General features: G+C 55.2%; 1 protein-coding gene across 1 annotated transcript in view; it reads left to right on the top strand.

Annotated features, from left to right (window-relative positions):
* Nucleotides 1-19,164, top strand: part of NDST1 (N-deacetylase and N-sulfotransferase 1) — a 58,444-nt gene that overhangs the window by 26,518 nt on the left and 12,762 nt on the right. Inside the window, exons 2-10 of the mRNA XM_040630401.1 lie at nt 1,505-2,404; nt 8,269-8,763; nt 11,641-11,728; nt 12,920-13,074; nt 13,750-13,935; nt 15,633-15,761; nt 16,556-16,738; nt 17,721-17,817; nt 18,991-19,114. Coding sequence (XP_040486335.1) covers nt 1,892-2,404; nt 8,269-8,763; nt 11,641-11,728; nt 12,920-13,074; nt 13,750-13,935; nt 15,633-15,761; nt 16,556-16,738; nt 17,721-17,817; nt 18,991-19,114 — 1,970 coding nt within the window. The 5' untranslated portion in view covers nt 1,505-1,891. The remainder of the gene's footprint in view (nt 1-1,504; nt 2,405-8,268; nt 8,764-11,640; nt 11,729-12,919; nt 13,075-13,749; nt 13,936-15,632; nt 15,762-16,555; nt 16,739-17,720; nt 17,818-18,990; nt 19,115-19,164) is intronic.

The raw sequence follows: 19,164 nt of genomic DNA, 5'->3' as shown, positions 1-19,164 counted from the left end.
AGTAGGGACTGAATTGCAGAATATGGGAGGTGGAAGAGCCCCCCGAGATTGGTGCAAGCTCCTCTCTCACAGGCAGGGAGCCCAGAGAGGAGCTAGGGTGTGCTCCGAGTCACACAGCGTGTCATCGGCAGAACTGGCAGCCGCACTGGGGTCTGAGACATATCCTCATTTCACACTCCTGCCTCTTGCTTCTGAGCACATCTTTTAAGAACATCTTTTTTTATTTTCACAAACATAGTAAATGATTATTGTAGAAAATTTAGGAAACAAAAGGAAGAAAATAAAATAATTCGGAGATAATCGTTGTTAACATTTTGGGGTTTTTTTGGTTTGGCTTTAGAGCCAGTGTCTGGCTTACACATAACAGTTTTTAACAGAAATGTGACCGTGCGTACTTTTATAAATGTTTTCCACTTCAGCGGCGTGTGTGACAATTAGATTTCTGTGTCAGTAAACGTCCTTCTTCCCCATCTTGTAGAAGTCGTAGGTGGCTGCCTGGGATTCTAGCTGGTGCTTGCAGCGTAAATGCTAAGGACAGTCCACTATTGTCGGGCATTTGCTATTATAAACAGCATTGGGATTCGGATTCTGGCCGGGAAATCATTACACACTTACTTCAGTGACCACCCTAGGATAGTAAGTTCCTAGAACTGCAGTTGTTGGGTCTCTGGTATGTGGCGCCAACACTCAGCGCACCAGATCGTCTTGGGCCTGGGAGGGATTTTCAAGATCTTCTCCCCTAAGCCTGGGTTGGAGGCCTCTGTTCGCTCCCTGGCTGTGCCCACCCAGACCCTCACACCTTCTGTCCCTGTCCCCATCCCTGTCTCTCTCCTGCTAGCTTTCAGCGGCTGCTTCCACTTGTGTGTAAGGGGACTGGGGGCTGCTATTTGGGGTGAGGAAATTGGAACTTTAGTGGGTGTGGGCGTGTGGTCTTCACGGACTTTCCAGTGAGACCAGTACAGGTGGCCTGCTCTGGGTGGGGGATGGGGCCGAAGGGGACCCAGGAGCCCCAAGTTCTGGCTGCCTGATGAGGCTGCTCAGCCCGTTCAGGGAGAGAAATGGGGGGGCTTGCACTGGCGGGGGGGGAGGAGACAGTGAGGATGTGGTGTTCAGCTGTGATTAGAATTCCACCTCTAGCTCCCAGGTCTTGCCAATGTTCATTTCACTTTGTCCTTCCTGCACCTGGAGTTGGCGTCGTTTAGCCTTAGACTCTGGTAATAACAATAAATAGCAGCCACTGTCGCAGACACCATATGATACACATTATACACATTAGGCTGAGGGACTTAAGCCCTGAGCCTCTTGTGAGGCAGGTACTGTTGTCAGCCCTGTTTCACAAGTAGGGAAACTGAGGCTCAGAGATTACAAAGCAGGTGTGAAGTCACGCAGCCAGGTCGGGCAGCAGCACCTGAGTTTGGGCCCACCGAGGTCGGGTCCTGTGTGTCCGCAGTCAGCAGACCCACACTCTGACTTCTCACCTCTGGCTCTCCTCTTCTCTCCACAGCCTTGGCCCCGGGGGCCCCACTGAGCGAGCGGCATGCGGCACCCCCGGGCCTGCCCAGTGTCCTTCGGCCCACTGCCCAGCCCCCCCAGGAGGCCCTGACGCCCTGGGGGCACTTCTGCTGTGCACAGGACCACGTGGGGATTTGCCATGGTGACATAAAGGGGCACGGAGGAAGGAAGGAGCGCGACCGGCCTGCGGACCGTGCCCCTGGCTGGGAGGAAGGGCCGGGGGCCCGGATCCTCCTCTCCTGCTGCCCACCGAGGGCCGCGCTTGCTAAGTGTCTGTGAAACTGTTGGTCAGTGGACGACTCTGGTATCTCCTCCTGCGTGGGGCCTGGGGGTGGCCAGGGCAGGCGGGCCTCCGGCGGCCGAGGTCTCGGGGGCCAGGATGCCCGCCCTGGCGCGCCTCCGGAGGCTGTGTCGGCACGTGTCCCCGCAGGCTGTCCTTTTCCTGCTGTTCGTCTTCTGCCTGTTCAGCGTTTTTGTCTCGGCCTACTACCTGTATGGCTGGAAGCGGGGCCTGGAGCCCTCGGCGGACGCCCCTGAGCCTGACTGTGGGGACCCGCCCCCGGTGGCCCCCAGCCGCCTGCTGCCGCTCAAGCCTATGCAGGCGGCCGCCCCGTCCCGCACGGACCCACTGGTGCTGGTGTTTGTGGAGAGCCTCTACTCCCAGCTGGGCCAGGAGGTCGTGGCCATCCTGGAGTCCAGCCGCTTCAAGTACCGCACGGAGATCGCACCGGGCAAGGGGGACATGCCCACACTCACCGACAAGGGCCGTGGCCGCTTCGCCCTCATCATTTATGAGAACATCCTCAAGTATGTCAATCTGGATGCCTGGAACCGGGAGCTGCTGGACAAGTACTGTGTGGCCTACGGTGTGGGCATCATCGGCTTCTTCAAGGTACGCAGGGCTTGGGCTCCCCACAGTTCATAGCTCTGGTGGGTTTGAATCCCTTTTCTACACTCATGAGTGTCTGACTCCTCTCGTCTGTAAAATGGGTACAATGGTAGCACCAACCTCCTAGGATGGTCCTGAAGGGTAAGTGGGTGAGTATATGTAAAGCGCTTGGAGCACACAGTGCCTGGTGTCTAATAAGTGCTTTTTAAATATTTAGGGGTGCCTGGGTGGCTCAGTCAGTTAAGCGTCTGCCTTCGGCTCAGATCATGATCCCAGGCTCCTGAGATTGAGCCCCACCTCGGGCTCCCTGCTCAGTGGGGAGTCTGCTGCTCCCTCTCCTTCTGCCCCTCCCCCTGCTTGTGCTCTTGCTGTCTCTCAAATAAATAAATAAAATCTTAAAAAAAATAAATATTAGCTTTTATTAGGAGCACATGGCAGGGGATTGCCTGGCACACAGCAGGCACTTGCCTAAAGGAAGCCCCGGAAACGGGTGTGAGGTAGGAGAGGCTTGGTCCCTTGAACGTCATGGCAGCCTTCCCAAGGGACGGGGTGTGCCCTCATTTTGCAGATGGGCAAAGCAAGGCTTAGGAGGGTTATGTATCTGAGGCTAGGTAGCCTGCAAGTGGGAGAGCCAGGATTTGAACTCAGATGTAGGCAGTCTGGGCTCTGGATCGTGTGCTCCTTCCCCTTGGCTCTGGTGGGCTGTGGCATTTAGACATCTCCTGCACAGAACCATTTTGCATTGGAGGAAAGAGGAGAAGGAAATCCCAACGGGCAGGTGAGCTGCTCTGGGCTCCGTGGGCACCCAGGATGACTGCTGGATCAGAGTCTTTGCTGACAGTGTCGTAGAGAAGCTGTCCGTGGGGAACAGCTGGATGGGGGAACGTAGAGGCTCTGGCCTCAGGATGGGCAGTAGGGACTGTACCGGTGTTTGGGGACATTTCGTTTCTTCGTTCAGCAAATATTTACTGTGTGCTGACTGTGTTCCAGGTCCTTTGCTAGGCACCGGGGACACAGTAGTAATCGGAGTGTGCCGGGTCACTGCTGTCATGGAGCTGACATTTCCGTGCAGTGGGGTGGGGTGGGTGACAGGCAGTGAACAAGTAAACATACCATGTGGCAAGGGGTGATAAGGACAAGAAGGAATAAAGCCGGGAAAGGGCACAGGGAGTGATGGGTATGGGCAGTTGCTGCTGTTTTTGATAGAATGGCCACTTTGACAAAGTGACTGGAAGGAAGGGAGACAAGGAGCCGCATAGCTCTCGGGACAAAGGGCTTTCCAGGCAGACGTGACAGTAAGTGCACGGATCCTAAAGCAGGTTCTTTTCTGGCATGAGCTGGGAGAGGAGCAGGAGTGGGTCAGAAGTGGCCCATGTCTGGCAGGGACCCTTGTGTCCCCAGGCATTCGTGGGCACCCCGGTGCCCCGGGCCCTGTGCTCAGTGTAGGGAGGAGCCTGGTCCAGATGAGGGGTTCCCACCGTGTGTGCTTTCATGCATTAATGAAGCAAGATGCTCTGCCACCAGAAGAAGGTTTTATGGGCCAAGAAATTGAAGGCCCTTAGAAGTCCTGCAGTAGAGCAACCTGGTGAGATTTGTTCCCCAGCTGGCTTGATCACAAAGCCCTTTATTTCACAGAGCACCCTCTGGGAAACGCTGGCCTGGTTTCTGGCTCTTCAGTGGCATAACCTCAGACTGCCTCCATTGTCTGTTTTTTCTTTTCTCCTGGACTCTTCCATTCCCTGCCATGAACTTCATTAAGTTTGATTCAGAGCCCCAGGCCTGAAGATCATCACAATGGCTGACATTTATTGAGTGCTCACCCAGCACGGGCACTGTCCGTGTGCTTTGTGTAAAGAATGAACTCACCTGGCACCCACCAACCAGCCTTTAAGGGAGGTGGATATGATCCTGATTTAAGAGAACAGGAAACTGAGGCAAAGAGGGGTGAAGAAATGTGCCTCCACTCATCTCTCTAATAAGCGCAGATCCAGGGTTTGAACCCAGGAAGTCTGGCTGCAGAGGCGGTAGTAGTAACCACTGTGTGATGAGTCCAGGGCCTCAAATGCCGCTTACGTAATAGAATTTACATCAGCGCACAGCCCTCCTGTAGTCTCTGGGGACCAGGCCGTGGGCACAGTTGGTACACCAGAGTTTGGATCCTGTCTAGCCCCAATTCTTGGCTCCCAGGGAGCAGGGACAGGCTCACTGTCTCACTGCGGGGTCAGCGGAAATTCCAGTCTTCGTGCTCTTCCTACCATATTGCTTAAGACAAGACCCCTCCTTGGTCTTGAGCGGGGCTGGGGGTGGGGGTGTGTGTGGTGTGTGTGTGTGTGTGTGTGTGTGTGTGTGTGTGTGGCTGTGACTTTCTGCTCAAACAGAGCCCTCTGGTGGTCACACTCCATCTTTGGCTCTTTCCGCAAGGCTGCATCAGCGCTGGGCTTTGGGTTTGTCAAACCCAGAGGGTTTATGGACTCCAGAGGGCTGGAGACACTCACTTTCCAATTCCTACAAGCGCTGGTTCCCAGATCAGTGTAAGAGCCGGGGCTGAAAAGTCCACACCCTGGTTCAAACCCTTCCGTCATTTATAAGCACAGTGATCTTGGGAAGGATCTTCAGCCCATCTGTAAAGTGGGGCCCATCACAGCACCTGCCTCATGGGGCCATGTTGAAGATGACAGTGGGCGGCACCCCGAGCCACCCAAGAAATGGCAGCTGTCTTGCTTTGTCATCTCCATGTTCAGCAAACAAGCGGGTAGTCGCCTTTGTCTGTCTTGTGGCTCTGACCAATGTGCGCCCCTGTGCGGTCCGGGAGGGTGGGGGTGGGTCTTCATCCATAGCCCTGGTTCCTGCCGTTGTGACTCCAGGGGCCCTGGGGCTGGCCACATCCTGGCAGGGGACGGACAGATGAGGGGCCCAAGACCCCCAGAAGGGGTACCTTGGGAACCTTGGGGGTTCCAAAGTCACCCAGCTAGTAACTATCAGAGTCTGTATTAGGTCTCCCAATTCCCGGGTCAGGGCCCTTCCTCCCTCGACCTGTATGACTCCATTGGGACATTTGATGTCTCCTGAGTGGGTCGTCAGTGCTGAGGAACAGGAGGGGTTCCCCTCAGGTGGGCTGAGGCCTACAGTAGGGGTCAGTCTCTGTGATGCTGAGGCCTCCTCGCCATTCCCTGCCGCAGTTGGCTCCTTTTCATTGCCCACTGGCTTTCTCCCTTCCTCCACGTCTCCCAGCTGGGCAGCTGGTTGTGCTGCCAGCGCCTGGCAGTCAGCTCAGGAACAGGGCTTCGAAATGGGATCCCCCAGGGCCTGCGGTCCAGTGTGGCCTCCCAGGCCACACAGGGCCTGAAATGTCGCTGGGCCCTACTGCTTTTGCCTGCACGTAGCCTACATAGTTCCCATCCTTGGGCAGTGCTGGGCGGAGCGGCCTCTCAGACAGGGCCTCTGCATTGGGACTCCAGAGTGGAGGCTGGCTCAGGACAGGGTGGGGCATTGGCAAGTATGGGTGTGTGTGAAGTGAACGAGGCCAGAGCTGTGCAGAGCCTTTGTGGGGATTAGAAACGAGCACTCCTGCGTGGCAGCTGTTAGCAGAAGACACCCTCTGGGCAAAGGCATGTCCACGTGGGGCACGTGGCTCAGTCGTCAGTGGAGTGTCCTTGTGCAGTGCTCACCTGGCCGGCTCTCCTGGGTGGCCCTGTGTAACCCCGCTACCGTCCTCTCCAGACCCATTGGGCGCCTTTGCTTTGCCCCACCCCAGTCATTCTCCTCACAGCAGCCAGATGGATCTTTTTAAAATGCATATTGGAACGTGTCATCCCTCTGTTTGAAGCCCTTTGATAGAGTCTTTGATGGCTTCCCGCAGCCCCTTCAAGCCTCCAGGGTCCCAGGTCTGGCCCCAGCCGACCTTTCTGCCCCATCTCCTCCTCTTCCTCTTCATCACTCTGCTGGCCTCTTGCCATACCTTGAGCCCTCTCTTCCCTCAGGGCCTTTGCCCTTGCTCTGCTTTGAATGGGGCCCCTCCTTTTCCCTAGTTGCTACTCAGTCTTTAAATCTTAGCCCCTTCTCTGGGAAGTCTTCCTTGAGTCAATTGACTATGGCCAGTTATTGAGTCTTCCAGAACTATGAACTTGCTCTGTGTAGCATATGCCCCATTGAAGTTTTGTATTTATTTCTGTGATTTTGATTGCTGTCTCTCTTCCCTACTTGACTTTAAGGTTCATGAGGTCAGGAGCCGTGTCTGTTTTTCCTCGCTGTATCCCTTGCACTTAACATAGTGAACAGCTGTGGAATGAACAAATGACACCTGTATTGAATAACTGTCGGGTGCCAGGTACTAGGGATCTGTCTTTTCCTTTTTATTCTTTTAAAAAATGCGGCTAACTCGTGGCTCGGTCCTTTAGGCATCCGACTCTTGATTTCCACTCAGGTCGTGATCTCAGGGTCGTGAGATCAAGCCCTGCATCTCTCTCCCTCTCCCTCTGCCCCTCTCCACCCTCCCAGATAAATAAAAATAAAAATCCAGTTAGCTCATCAAACATGTATTTGCTCCTTCTGGGTATCAAGCCTGTTTAGGGCATCAGGGATCCAAAGGTGGAAATGATAAAGCTCCTGCCGTCAAGTGGGCAGACTGGTGGGAGAGAGACCCTGAACAGATAAGGCCAAGGCCAAGGTGAAACGTGCTGCAAATGGGGCTCTAACCTGGATCCAGGGAGGCCAGTGCAAAGAAGAGGGTATTTGCATTGGGTTTTGAAGGATGAACAGGAGTTTGTCAGGCGAAGAAAACAGAATGGAACTGGCACAGGGACAAAGGCCAGTTGTACCATATCCAGAATCAGGTGGCTGGGGAGGGAGGGGGATGGTATGAAGGAGCGGGGGCTGTGAGTCTAGGAAAGAGGAGAAGGGGTGCTGTGGGTACTGTCTGCAGATCCCAGGGAGCTGGGCAGCACCGTGCCCTGGGAGGAGAAGGCAGACGGAGGGAGCTGGGTTCCTGGGAGGGGGTGGGCTTGGGGGTGTTAGGTGCATATGGAGGGTTGGGGACGCTCTGGGGCATCCCCAGCAGACACCTCCTGTTTGATCTCTTCTGCACTGGCATTCACCTAAGATTGCTCCCAAGGAAAGGATGGGGCAGCCAGAGCCAGTTGGGAGAGCCCAGGCAGGGAGCCTGGTGGCCAGGTGTGTGGCCTGCAGGGGGAGATCGTCTGCTGGTCACTGTGGCTCCTCCTGACCCTCTGTGACCAACCGAGGGCAGCCTCAGTGTCCTCCCCGATGAAGTGGGGATAACACAGGAACTGCCTCCTGCGGCTGATATGGGGACTGCATGAGCGTTTGTGATGCCGCCGGCCCGTCCTGAGCACTTTGCAGGAGGAACACTCATCATCCTCTACCACCCTGTGAGGAACATTTTACAGCCAAGGAGACGGAGGCACAGAGAGGTTACATAACCTGCCCAAGGCCAGGCAGTCTGGTGGCAGAGTCTGGGCTCACAGCTGCTAGACTTTTCTCTGATTTTGGGCATTACATAGCCTCTCTGGGCCTTAGTTTCCTCATCTGTAAGATGGGCATGACAGTGATGCCTCTGTCGTGGGGTCGCTGTGAGGATTAACAGCATCCCTGCGTGCCAAGTGCTTGACCTGGGTTCCTGGCTTTGGTAATAGCGTGGTGCGCATGGTGCGTGTTTGCTGGAATATTGTTGGGACCAGCGCAACTGGGTTTGCACAGGACCAGGGATGTGATAAGGCCTCCGGGAACATTAGAGAATCCTGTTGACACTCCTGTTATCAGTCCCCACCTGAGATTGTGCCCGTTCCCCTGGGGCTTCTGGATCTGACAGCTCTTCTCCCTTCTCCCCGCCCGCCCCGCCCCGGCTACAGGCCAACGAGAACAGCCTGCTGAGCGCGCAGCTCAAGGGTTTCCCCCTGTTCCTGCACTCAAACCTGGGCCTGAAGGACTGCAGCATCAACCCCAAGTCCCCGCTGCTCTACGTGACACGGCCCAGCGAGGTAGAGAAGGGCGTGCTGCCCGGCGAGGACTGGACCGTGTTCCAGTCCAACCACTCCACCTACGAACCTGTGTTGCTGGCCAAGACGCGCTCCTCCGAGTCCATCCCGCACCTGGGGGCGGACGCCGGCCTGCACGCGGCGCTGCACGCCACAGTGGTCCAGGACCTGGGCCTCCACGACGGCATTCAGCGAGTGCTGTTCGGCAACAACCTCAACTTCTGGCTGCACAAGCTCGTCTTCGTCGACGCCGTGGCCTTCCTCACGGGCAAGCGCCTCTCGCTGCCTCTGGACCGCTACATCCTGGTGGACATCGATGACATCTTCGTGGGCAAGGAGGGCACACGCATGAAAGTGGAGGACGTGAAGGTATGGCCCGGGGGGGGGGGTGCCCGGCAGGCCGGGCGGGGCCTCGCCACCTTCGAACCTTGGGGTGCCCCATGGTGACTTCGCTGTCTGCCTCTCCCCAGTGCTGTGCCTGCCCCCCCCCCCCACAGCCAGGTGGTTTTAGTAATTGTCTTACTAGATAAAAGCGGCACTGGAGATTACATTGAAGCGTTGAAGATAGAAGAATTTTGGAGTGTGGAATTCAGAAATGTATCTGTGGGGAGAGAGAGACTGTGTCATTGAAGCCCAGGGATGGGAGCTGTGCAGGGTTACGTATCTGCCTTTTAATCCAGACGCGATTTTTCACTCTCAGAAATGTTTATGTCAGTACCAGAGCTCCCACGAAACTTTTAAAACAAGAATTAGAGCTTGAATCCTACACAGGCATATTTTAACTGGGGTCTGTATAAATAGTGGAATGCATGTGTTTATTTCAAAAAGTGTTTACCAAACTAAACTGCATGTAAAAGCGTTTTGCAGACCACTGAAATTTTACACTCATGCATCCCTACTGAAGAAAAGCCTACAATTGAAGGCCATTAAGCAAGCTTTCAAATGTACTTTTCATCTAGTCTCTATTTGACTCAAGGTTCTTTGCAAAGAAAACGACATCACTAGAGTAAGTGGGGAAATCAGTGCCGGTTGCCATAAATAGAGAGCAGGCGCAACAGTAGATCCAGGGAAAACAAAACCAGGGGATTAAATTCTGCAGAGAGACTGCTGCCTGATGACCCCGTCCTCCCTTAGGAGATTAGCAAGCGTTAGAACCTATTAGCACCAAATCCAGACCTCGCTTTGATGTTCCGGATGGCAAAAGAGACTTCTAAGAGGAGTGCTTTCCTCCCAAGTGAGTCCCCTTAGTGGGCGCTGTGTTCCCTGTCCTCCTGAGGTCACTGTTGGGGTTGGCCCTGGGGCCTGGGAGGGAGGCTGTGGGTCAGGAGTGAACGCTCTGCTCTTCCTTACACCTCCAGAGGAGAAGAGCCAGCAGATGGTGTTGGGGGCAGGCACCGTGTGGGGAGTCAGGACCCGTTTGGCCCTACATTGACTGGAACTCGAGGGCGAGTCCCTTCCCATGTCTGAGCCTCGGTGGTGAACTGACAGAGGAGCAGATGGGAAGTTTTCAGGCTGCTCCCCCACCCCCGGGGGTTTGCAGAGGGGCCTGTGCAGACGGGCCACGCTTTGAGCCGTCCCAGCTCGCATCTCCTGGGACAGGGCCGTGTTGCTTTGATCTGCTTTACACGTTGTGTTTGCTCCTGAGAGCTCACCTCCTGAAGGGCTGTCCCGTTGAAAGCAAGGGTTAGGATGATCCCCGTTGAGGCTTTCCAGCTCTGAGGCTTCGTGCGATGCCATAACCGACCTCTAACAGAGTAGACGGCTGTTTCTACTTAGGGCGCTCTCTACTGCATTAACCTTAGTGCTTGCTGCCTGTCCAGGTGAGTCCTTGAGACTGGTGCAGGGTTGATCCTACAAGGAAACCAGGCTGCCAGGCTCACTGTGTCCCCCACGAGCCCTGAGGTTGCCCTCCTTGCTTCTTGTTTTCCCCACTTTTACAGTGAGAGGGATGAGAGCAGTCGGGAGCTATTTCTGTCGAAGAGTACTAATCGCGACACCCTCTTCCGCGCGCTCAGCTCCGTGCAGCCTGCCAAGTGCTTCGCCGGCCAGGGTCCCATTTGCCTTAAACATCCTTGTGAGTCTGAGAGGGCAGAAGTTTTCTCCCTCCCCCGTTCCTTAATCCCAGGCACAGGCTGCAGCTAAGCCTTTCTTTCAGAGACACGAACGTTGCCTCGTTACCGTGTACAGCGCTGGCTGCAGAGTGCCCTTTAAATCACACGGACAGCAGCTGCCTTTTCAGGGCTTGGCACGTCCCAGCTCTGTGCTTAGCCCTTTCTGTGTATGGCCTCAGCGGATCCTCATAGCAGCCCTGTGAGGGGGGGGATCATCATAAGTCCCATTTCGCAGAGGAGGCCACTAAGGCTCAGAGAGGTGACGTAACTTGCCCAAGGCCACATGGCTAGAGCGTGCGTGTCTGTCAGATAGGGTCTGGCCTTGGTGAGATGCTGGTGGTGGCCCCAGGAGGGCCAGCACTGTCTGTTTGCAAAGGAGTCTGACAGCAGGCTCTTCTTGCAGGTGTCTTCGAGGCCTTGTGCTCTGTGTGTAGGGCGGGGGCTTTTGGAGTCCTGACTCCAGAGTACAAGTGTGTGTGTGTTCTATCAGCGTCAGCCTCCCTTCGTTGGCTTGCCCACTATGGGGTGTGCATGGCTGGGGACATTGCATGGCCGGGGGATGCAGTATGTCTTTGGAAAAGTCACGATCCTGTGACACCAGCCTTGCGCTCACTGGGAGAGACCCTCCACATTTGACAGGCGAAGAGCCGAGGCTCACAGTGGCAGTGACCATGGACACAGACATGCCACCATTTTACAGTACTTACCAAAGTGTCTGGTGTTTCGACATGCGAGGTCTCATTCAGTCACCCCAAGAGAAATTATCTCCATTTCACACTTTGGGAAACGGAGGCCTAGGGCAGTCACAAAGCTTTCTCAAGGGCGCATAGCAGAGCCGGGCTAGCGTCGGGTCTTCTCTGGCCAGAGGCCCAGTGCAGGTGGCAGCTCAGGGCTGGCTTCATGGGTGTGAGACCCCACACTTAGAAGGGGCCTGTACAAGGTTAGTGCTGTGCCGTGGCCTTCTTGATAATTTAAATGATTTTGGAACAAGGGTCCCACATTTTTATTTTTTGCTGCACCCTACAAACTTCGTAGCTGGCCCTGCAACAGTAGGATTTTTCTGGGTCCTCACTGGGAAGAGCAGGGAGCTCCCAGCTTCCCCCTCACCCGCTTCTTCCTCCTCTGCCTGTCCTAGGCCCTGTTTGATACGCAAAATGAACTACGCACACATATCCCAAACTTCACCTTCAACCTGGGCTACTCAGGGAAATTCTTCCACACAGGTAAGTGGGCCTGGCTCTGCCCCCACGAGCAACTTCCAGGGGCCCTTGGCTCTGGATCTGTGCAGTGCTGTGCCGCTGGGGCAGCAGGTGGGCTGACGGGCCCACATGAGGGCCACATTTGACCCTGGTGTCCTCCCCCTGATCCAGCAGCCCACAGAGCAGTTACAGCCCCCGGCAGAGGGCATGTGGGGACAGCAATGAGACAACGGGTCTCTCCTTGTCCTTCAGGCTGTGCTGTCTTTGGGGGCATCTTCTCCCTCTTGTCTCCCCCTTTCCTCTCTCTTTTGAAATTATTTGTCCTATGTCTGCTTAAAAAAGTAATTGGTTGAATTTTAAGAATACTGCAGGAAAATATAGCATAGAAAGTGAGAATGCCCTATAATTGTTCCTGCCCGGAGGTGGCCATTGCCATTTCATGTTCAAGTCTTAAGTGTCCAGGTTGAGGGTGTAGGTTGCATGGTTCATACCTTCCCTCCTCGTTTGGGCTCTCCCAAGTTCCTCAGATGCTGCCCTTCTGGGCCGAGCAAGAGGGATAGGCCCCCGAGCTGTCATCTGTAGTTACAGTTCCCTGTAGCTGCCTTCTGCTTGGGCCACTGCGTGGAGAGCCGCTCTTGAATTCTAGGAAAAACCCTAATACTCTGCAATTCTGGGGGGAGATTCTGCAGCATGGTCCCAAAGCCAACTAGGAGCAATACTGGGTTGTCTATGTGCATTTTTCATATTCTCGGCGCTCCGCATATCAGAGGTAGTTTGAGTTATAGTATGAGACAGGGTTAGATGTCCTGTATATATACAAAGAGCTTCTGAGATGGTTAAGTAAAAGACAGGTGACAAATGGCCCAATAGGAAGATAGAAAGCGGATCAGAGCAGGCCTGTCAGAGCTGGGAGAAGCCGTTGGGATCATTGCCTTTGAACATGGATTGCACACATGGGGCCCGAGGGCCCAGAGAGGAGGAGGACTTGTCCAAAGTCACCCCTTGAGCGAAGGCCACACTCTGGACTAGAACTCGGGGCCCTGGATGGGGCGCTGTCTGCTCCCATGCGGTGGTTGGGTAACTCTCACGAGCAGCTCCTGGGTGGGCTGTGTCTGCACACGCCCATCCCCGGGCACCAGCCCAGCTTGGAGAGCCCCATGGTGGCGGGGCTGGGCGGGGCTGGGTGGGGCTCAGCGGCCCGTGCTTTGGCTGCAGGTACAGATGCTGAGGACGCTGGGGACGATCTGCTGCTGTCGTATGTGAAGGAGTTCTGGTGGTTCCCCCACATGTGGAGCCACATGCAGCCCCACCTTTTCCACAACCAGTCGGTGTTGGCCGAGCAGATGGCTCTGAACAAGAAGTTCGCTGTCGTGAGTAAGATTCCCTACAGGGCAGAGCTGGGTGGGCCAGGGGCGGGGGGTCCGGATGGCTGGCCTCTCGCTGCGGTTTCGCAGTTCCGTCTGACGGCATTTTGCTAGTATCTTTACAGCCACTGTCTCTCTGAAGCCTCGCAGAGACCCCGAGAGGTGGTTATCGATACTCTCCCTTTTAGATAAGACACGGAAGCGCAGGGAGCCCACACCAGCTAGGAGGAGGGCCAGCCAGGACTTAAATCCAGGCCAGTTTATTTCCTGAGCCCAGACTCTATGCTCAGGCCAGAGTGGGAGGCTCAGGAAAGCTGGAGCTGGTCCTCGGGAAGAGGGAATGAGGCCCAGGTACGGGCTCAGCCTGGGCCCACCAGCCAATCAGAGGCCAACACAGGCAGGAAGAGCCCCCGTCCTTGCTCCTCACTCCGGGGTGCCGGAGGGCATGAACCCCGGGCTGAGAGTTAAGAGTCCCCCAGCTTGGTCACTCCCTCACTTCGAGACTCAGGGTCCATCCCTTTCCCTCCCTGGGCCTCAGTTTTCCCATCTATACCATGAGGGCGTGGACCCACTGCCCTGCCCTTCTAGCCTCTGATTTCTCTCTCCCATTCTGCAAAGGGGAAATGAGACCCAGTGGGGAAGGAACCCGTGCTCACCCTGGCCCGGCCCTCCTCTCCCCAGGAGCACGGCATCCCCACGGACATGGGCTATGCGGTGGCCCCCCACCACTCGGGCGTGTACCCCGTGCATGTGCAGCTGTATGAGGCCTGGAAGCAGGTGTGGAGCATCCGCGTCACCAGCACGGAGGAGTACCCCCACCTGAAGCCGGCCCGCTACCGCCGCGGCTTTATCCACAACGGCATCATGGTGAGCAGACCCCGCGGCCCGTGAGGCGCGTGTGCATGCACTGGGGCAGCGTGGCCTGCGTGATCGGGTTAGGGGTTGCGGGCCAGGCTCGCCTGCCCCCTCTGGCATCCAAGGCTCATCATCCCAGGGAAGGTGGCCTGCTGGTCTGGCCCTTTCCTGAGCCCCTTTTCAGCTTTTGTGACGGGATCAGGGGCTGAAGAATTTTTAAAGGGGCCTCTGGTGAGGACTGGGAACAGGCCTCTGTCTTATTCATTTGCTTATTTAAACATTTTCAGTGAGCTTCTACTGTGTGTCTGACTCTGTTCTAGGCACCGGGGATACAGGAGTTTATAGAACGAATGAAAGTCCCTGCCCTTGTAGATGTGACGTTCTAGTGGCAGGAGACAGTGCACTCACAAATGTGTGACATGTGTAACATGTGGTCAGATGGTGATGGGGCCATGGAGAAGAGTCAAGCGGGGAAGGGAGATTGGGAGTGCCAGAAGAGAGGAGAAGCTATTTTAAATAAGGCTAAGATTAGGAAGGGCCTTCCTAGGAATGAGCCATGCTGCTATGTGAGGAAAAGCATTCAAGGCAGAGAAAACAAGTGCAAAGGCCCTGAGGTGGGCTTGTGCTAGGTGTGTTTGAGGACCAACTAGGAGGCCAATATGGCTGGAGGGGAGCAAGTGAGGGGGAGATGAGGTCGGAGGGGTGGTGGGCCAGATCCTGTAGGTCCACAGAAGGTCATTGGATGGACGTTAGCTTTTTTTCTGAGATGGGAAGTTTTTGCATGGAGTGCTGTTGTGATCAGACTCATTTTTTAAAAGATTTCCCTTGTTCTGGCTGCCGTGAGTTTCGGAGACTGCAGGGGACAAAGTGGGAAGCTGGGAGACAGTTGGGAGGCCACTTCAGTCTTCAGACGAGAGAGTGGTGGTTCCATCGGGGTGCGACGTTGCGATGTGATCAGGTTCTGGACCTACTTAGAGGTCGAGCCGGCAGGATCTGCCGATGAGTTGGAGGCAGGGTGTGGGGGAGAGAGATGAGTCAGGATGACTCCAGGGTTTTTGGCCTGAGCCACTGGAAGGGTGAACTGTCGACAATCCAGATGGGATTTGTGTGGGAAGGCCAGATTTATGCTTTCCTCTGTCCATCCGTCCATCTGTCCGTCCCTCCCTTCCTCCCTCCCTCTTCTCCCTCCCTCCCTCCACTGGCCTCCTCAATACCAGCCATTCATATTCTCTCCGGGGATGAGGTGGTGACCAGACAAGCAAGTTCCCTGCTCTCTCGGAGTGCAGTTTTATGAGAGGAGACCCAGAATCAACAGTTAAACCAGTATGTGACTGGGAGCCCTCCCAGGCAGGTTCTAACGCTGTGAGGGGGTTGCGAGGGTGACCGGGAGGACTGCTTTGCAGATCAGGGACCCTCGCTGGGCAAACATTCTCATTGCCTATCTCTGTTATTCTGGGGCCTGCTCATTTTGTTACAGAGGATAGTGGCGAAGCTTGTAAAATGGCAAAGGAAGGCCCCGTGAGCTCCCTTGAGGGAGTGTTGCCGGCTGCAGGAGGTCCCTGGGGGAGAAGATCCCCAAGAGTGGGGGCTGTGTAGTCACACAAGAGGCTGCCTTTCTGAGGAGACACCCTGGCCCTTCTCCTGAGGAAGGGTCTTCTGCCGCCGTCTGTGCCTGCAGATGCCATTGCTCCCCCCTGCCCCTTCCCCAGGTCCTGCCGCGGCAGACCTGCGGCCTCTTCACGCACACCATCTTCTACAACGAGTACCCTGGTGGCTCCAGCGAGCTGGACAAGATTATCAACGGGGGCGAGCTCTTCCTCACCGTGCTCCTCAACCCTGTGAGTGCTCCATGGCCTTTGGCTGGGGGTGGGGGCCGCTGCCGGACAGCCTGTCTGCTGTCAGGGCTGGCTTTCCTGGGCCTGGGGAGGAGAGGGTGGCAGCCGGTCGGAGGGCCTGCAGTGGGGAAACCCGCTCTGCACCCCTGGCCCCGGCCCTGCTCTACTGTGTGACCTTGGGAAGGGAATCCGAGTTGTCTTTCTTTTTTCCTTTGAGAATCTTGTACTTAGTGCAATAGTGTGAGCATTTTCGTCTGGATTCTTTCCAGTCTTTGTGTGTGTGTGTAAATATGTGGATGGTATGTGCTAACATACAGAGTAAGTCACTAATCTATAAACCATACATGGATAGCTATTTTAAACTACATGTATTTTAAGCTATTCATCTGAGCTTTCTGACCCTCTCTTTCCTTATCTGTAAAATGGAAATAATCATCCACGCTTTAATACTATCGAGTAGACACCAAGTGGTGGTGTCATTCAGCTTTACGGGATAACCGAGCACTCCTTGTCCATGACACCCCACCAAGAAAATACAGAAGAACACCCAAGCGACTGCGCAGTGGGTCAGCTTCCCATTTCAGGGCTGTGATAGTTGGTGGCCAGTCAGACCTGGGTTCACCGGGCTGTGCCTAGGCCAAGGTCACACAGCGAGTCGGTTTACGGCCCCGGTGAACCTTGGACTGGTCACAGAGTGACTCCGCAGGCTGCGGCAAGACCGGAAGAGTCAGAAGTGGGGTGGCGGGGGGCTCAGCTGCTGACCAGCCCTGCCCCCCACCTCCCTTGCCCTGGAGCAGATCAGCATCTTCATGACGCACCTGTCCAACTACGGGAACGACCGCCTGGGCCTGTACACGTTCAAGCACCTGGTGCGCTTCCTGCACTCCTGGACCAGCCTCCGGCTGCAGACGCTGCCGCCCGTGCAGCTGGCGCAGAAGTACTTCCAGATCTTCTCCGACGAGAAGGACCCGCTCTGGCAGGTGGCTGGACGGGTGGGGTGGTGGCCTGGGTGTCTTGTCGCAAAGGTGGAACCCCGCCACTCGAGGCACACATGCCAGACCTGGGCTCGGCCCTCACACCCTCTCAGTCTCTCTTGAGTACAGACTCAGGTGCACACTTGCTCCCCAGCATGGGCACGCTCGGTGGTTCTCACAGGCGTGTATGTACACACCGCCCACGCAGACGTGCAGATGTGCACGCATGCGCACTCGCACGCACCTTCTGAAGAAGCATTACAAAACTGTCAGCAGAGTGTGGCTCGCGTGCAGATCAAGGCAAGTGCCTGGCCTGGGTAGACTTGCAGACAGTCCCATACGCCCCTTCTCACGCTAGCAGGGTCTGTACCATGGGAGAGGGGACTGATGGGAGGGTTTGTGGGGGCAGTTCTTGGGGAAGTCTTCCCCGGGGGTTACCAAAATCTGGAAACAGAGCGAAGCTGGAACGGAAGAAGTCTCATAGTTCAGACCAGGGGCCCACAAGCCATGGCTCGTGAGCCAAATCTGGCCTGCTATCTGTTTTTGTAAATAAAGTTTTATTGAAACCCATCCCCACTCATTCTTGTATGTACTGTTTATGGCTGCTTTCATGCTGCAGCAACAGAGTTGAGTAGTTGAGACAGGGACCAGGTGGTACTCAAGCCTAAAGTAGTTCCTCAGCACTTACCAAAGATTTACTGACCTCTACAGACCGAGTTTGCTGACCCCTGGTCAGCTCGTCCAGGTAAATGCAGCAAGTGCTCGTGAGCTGCTGTCGCGCGCCAAGCTCTGAGCTGAGCGTTTTGCTAGAACCAACCAGAAGTGGTCCCTGCCTGCTAGCAGCTCAGTGTCCTGAGGTGGGGATGTGACAAGGACACACACAGTGACTCTACCTGGCAGTGCTGTAAGAACCACGTATCCATGTGCAACGAGAGTCCGTTCATTGGGTTTGGGGCCTCCCCTAACATTCCTTCCACTGTTGTTTTAGGACCCCTGTGAGGACAAACGCCACAAAGACATCTGGTCCAAGGAGAAGACGTGTGACCGCTTCCCAAAGCTCCTCATCATTGGCCCCCAGAAAACAGGCAGGTCTCTCTGCTCTTGGCCAGCGTGCCCCACTGCCTGCTGTCTCAGCCCCAAAATTCTGGAGACCACCTTGCCCCAGTTCCATTCCTCAGTAATCTGCCCCCTCTTTCCCAGGAAGTGAGAGTGAAGTTGGGATGGACATGAACTGCCTGTCAGTATGGAAGTGGGGAGGGAGTGGGGGGTAGGCCTAAAATTTTCCTGTCTGTCCTGAACCACAGCCTCGGGGAGCTCTCTTCCTGGGAGTCTCTGAGTCTAGGCAGAGAAGCCCAGATCAGCTGTTCTGCACATTTGAGCAGTGCCAGGCAAAACTGGTTTAGTGCAAAGAGGACAGCAATCTATTAGTCATGTCTGCCAGAGGTACAAGAGGGAGGAGCGGTGATGTGCTTGCTAAGTAATTGACATCCACACACACTGTTAAGCATACTCCCATTTTTCAGATAAAAAACTTGAGGCTCAGAGAAGTGAAGTGACCTCCTCTGACACATTCAGTTAGGAAATGATAGGTCCAGGTCTTGAACCCTTATCTCTCCGACCCGCAAGGTTTATACTCTTTAGGAAACTCAACTCTATAGTCTCCTTCTCTTCCAAGATGTCTCATTATAGCATACAAACCATAGACTTACACGCAGGAAAGGAATGAACTCTCTAAAGGAGGGGGTACGTCCTGTACCGTCAAGTAGGACAGAGAGTGTGAGGGAAGGGCACCCAGAAGGAGAAAGCATTTGAGGCAAATCTCTTAGCCCCTCATGAATTTCACATCAACAGACAGCAGGGTCTGGAGCTCGTCCCACGTGTCGGAGGACAGAGGCCCAAACCTGGAAACCATCTAGTTCTGGGATTATGAGAAGACGCTAATGAACTGGGCATGGCTGCTGGAGTATAAGGGTGGGAAGGCTTCTGAGGCCAAGTTTTTGTTTAGTGTTTAGAATGCCGTGATAGATTAGTGATGTCTGCAATGGATGCAGGAGTTGGGGTGCCCATACGCATGCCCTGTATTTGCTGTCCTGGCTTTGGTAAAATTCTTTTGTAGAAACCAAGCCCCAGACAAGGCAAGGGACTTTCCCAGGATCTCTCAGTGAGTCACGGAGAGCTGGAGTCAGAACCCAGGATCCCAGACCCCGTCTCTGTGTTCGGGGCTGGGCCCTGGTCTCAGCCACCTTCCATCCCTGCAGGCACCACCGCCCTCTACCTGTTCCTGGGCATGCACCCCGACCTCAGCAGCAACTACCCCAGCTCAGAGACCTTCGAGGAGATCCAGTTTTTTAATGGCCACAACTATCACAAAGGCATCGACTGGTGAGTGGCCCTTGGTGTCCAGAGCTGGAGGGGAAAGGCTGTCGTGTAGT

Source organism: Ursus maritimus, unplaced genomic scaffold (genome assembly GCF_017311325.1).
Source record: "Ursus maritimus isolate PB19 unplaced genomic scaffold, ASM1731132v1 scaffold_15, whole genome shotgun sequence".
In the NCBI taxonomy this organism is placed as follows: Eukaryota; Metazoa; Chordata; class Mammalia; order Carnivora; family Ursidae; genus Ursus; species Ursus maritimus.
Note: the sequence above shows the minus strand (reverse complement) of the source record. Positions and strands in the feature narration are given on the sequence as shown.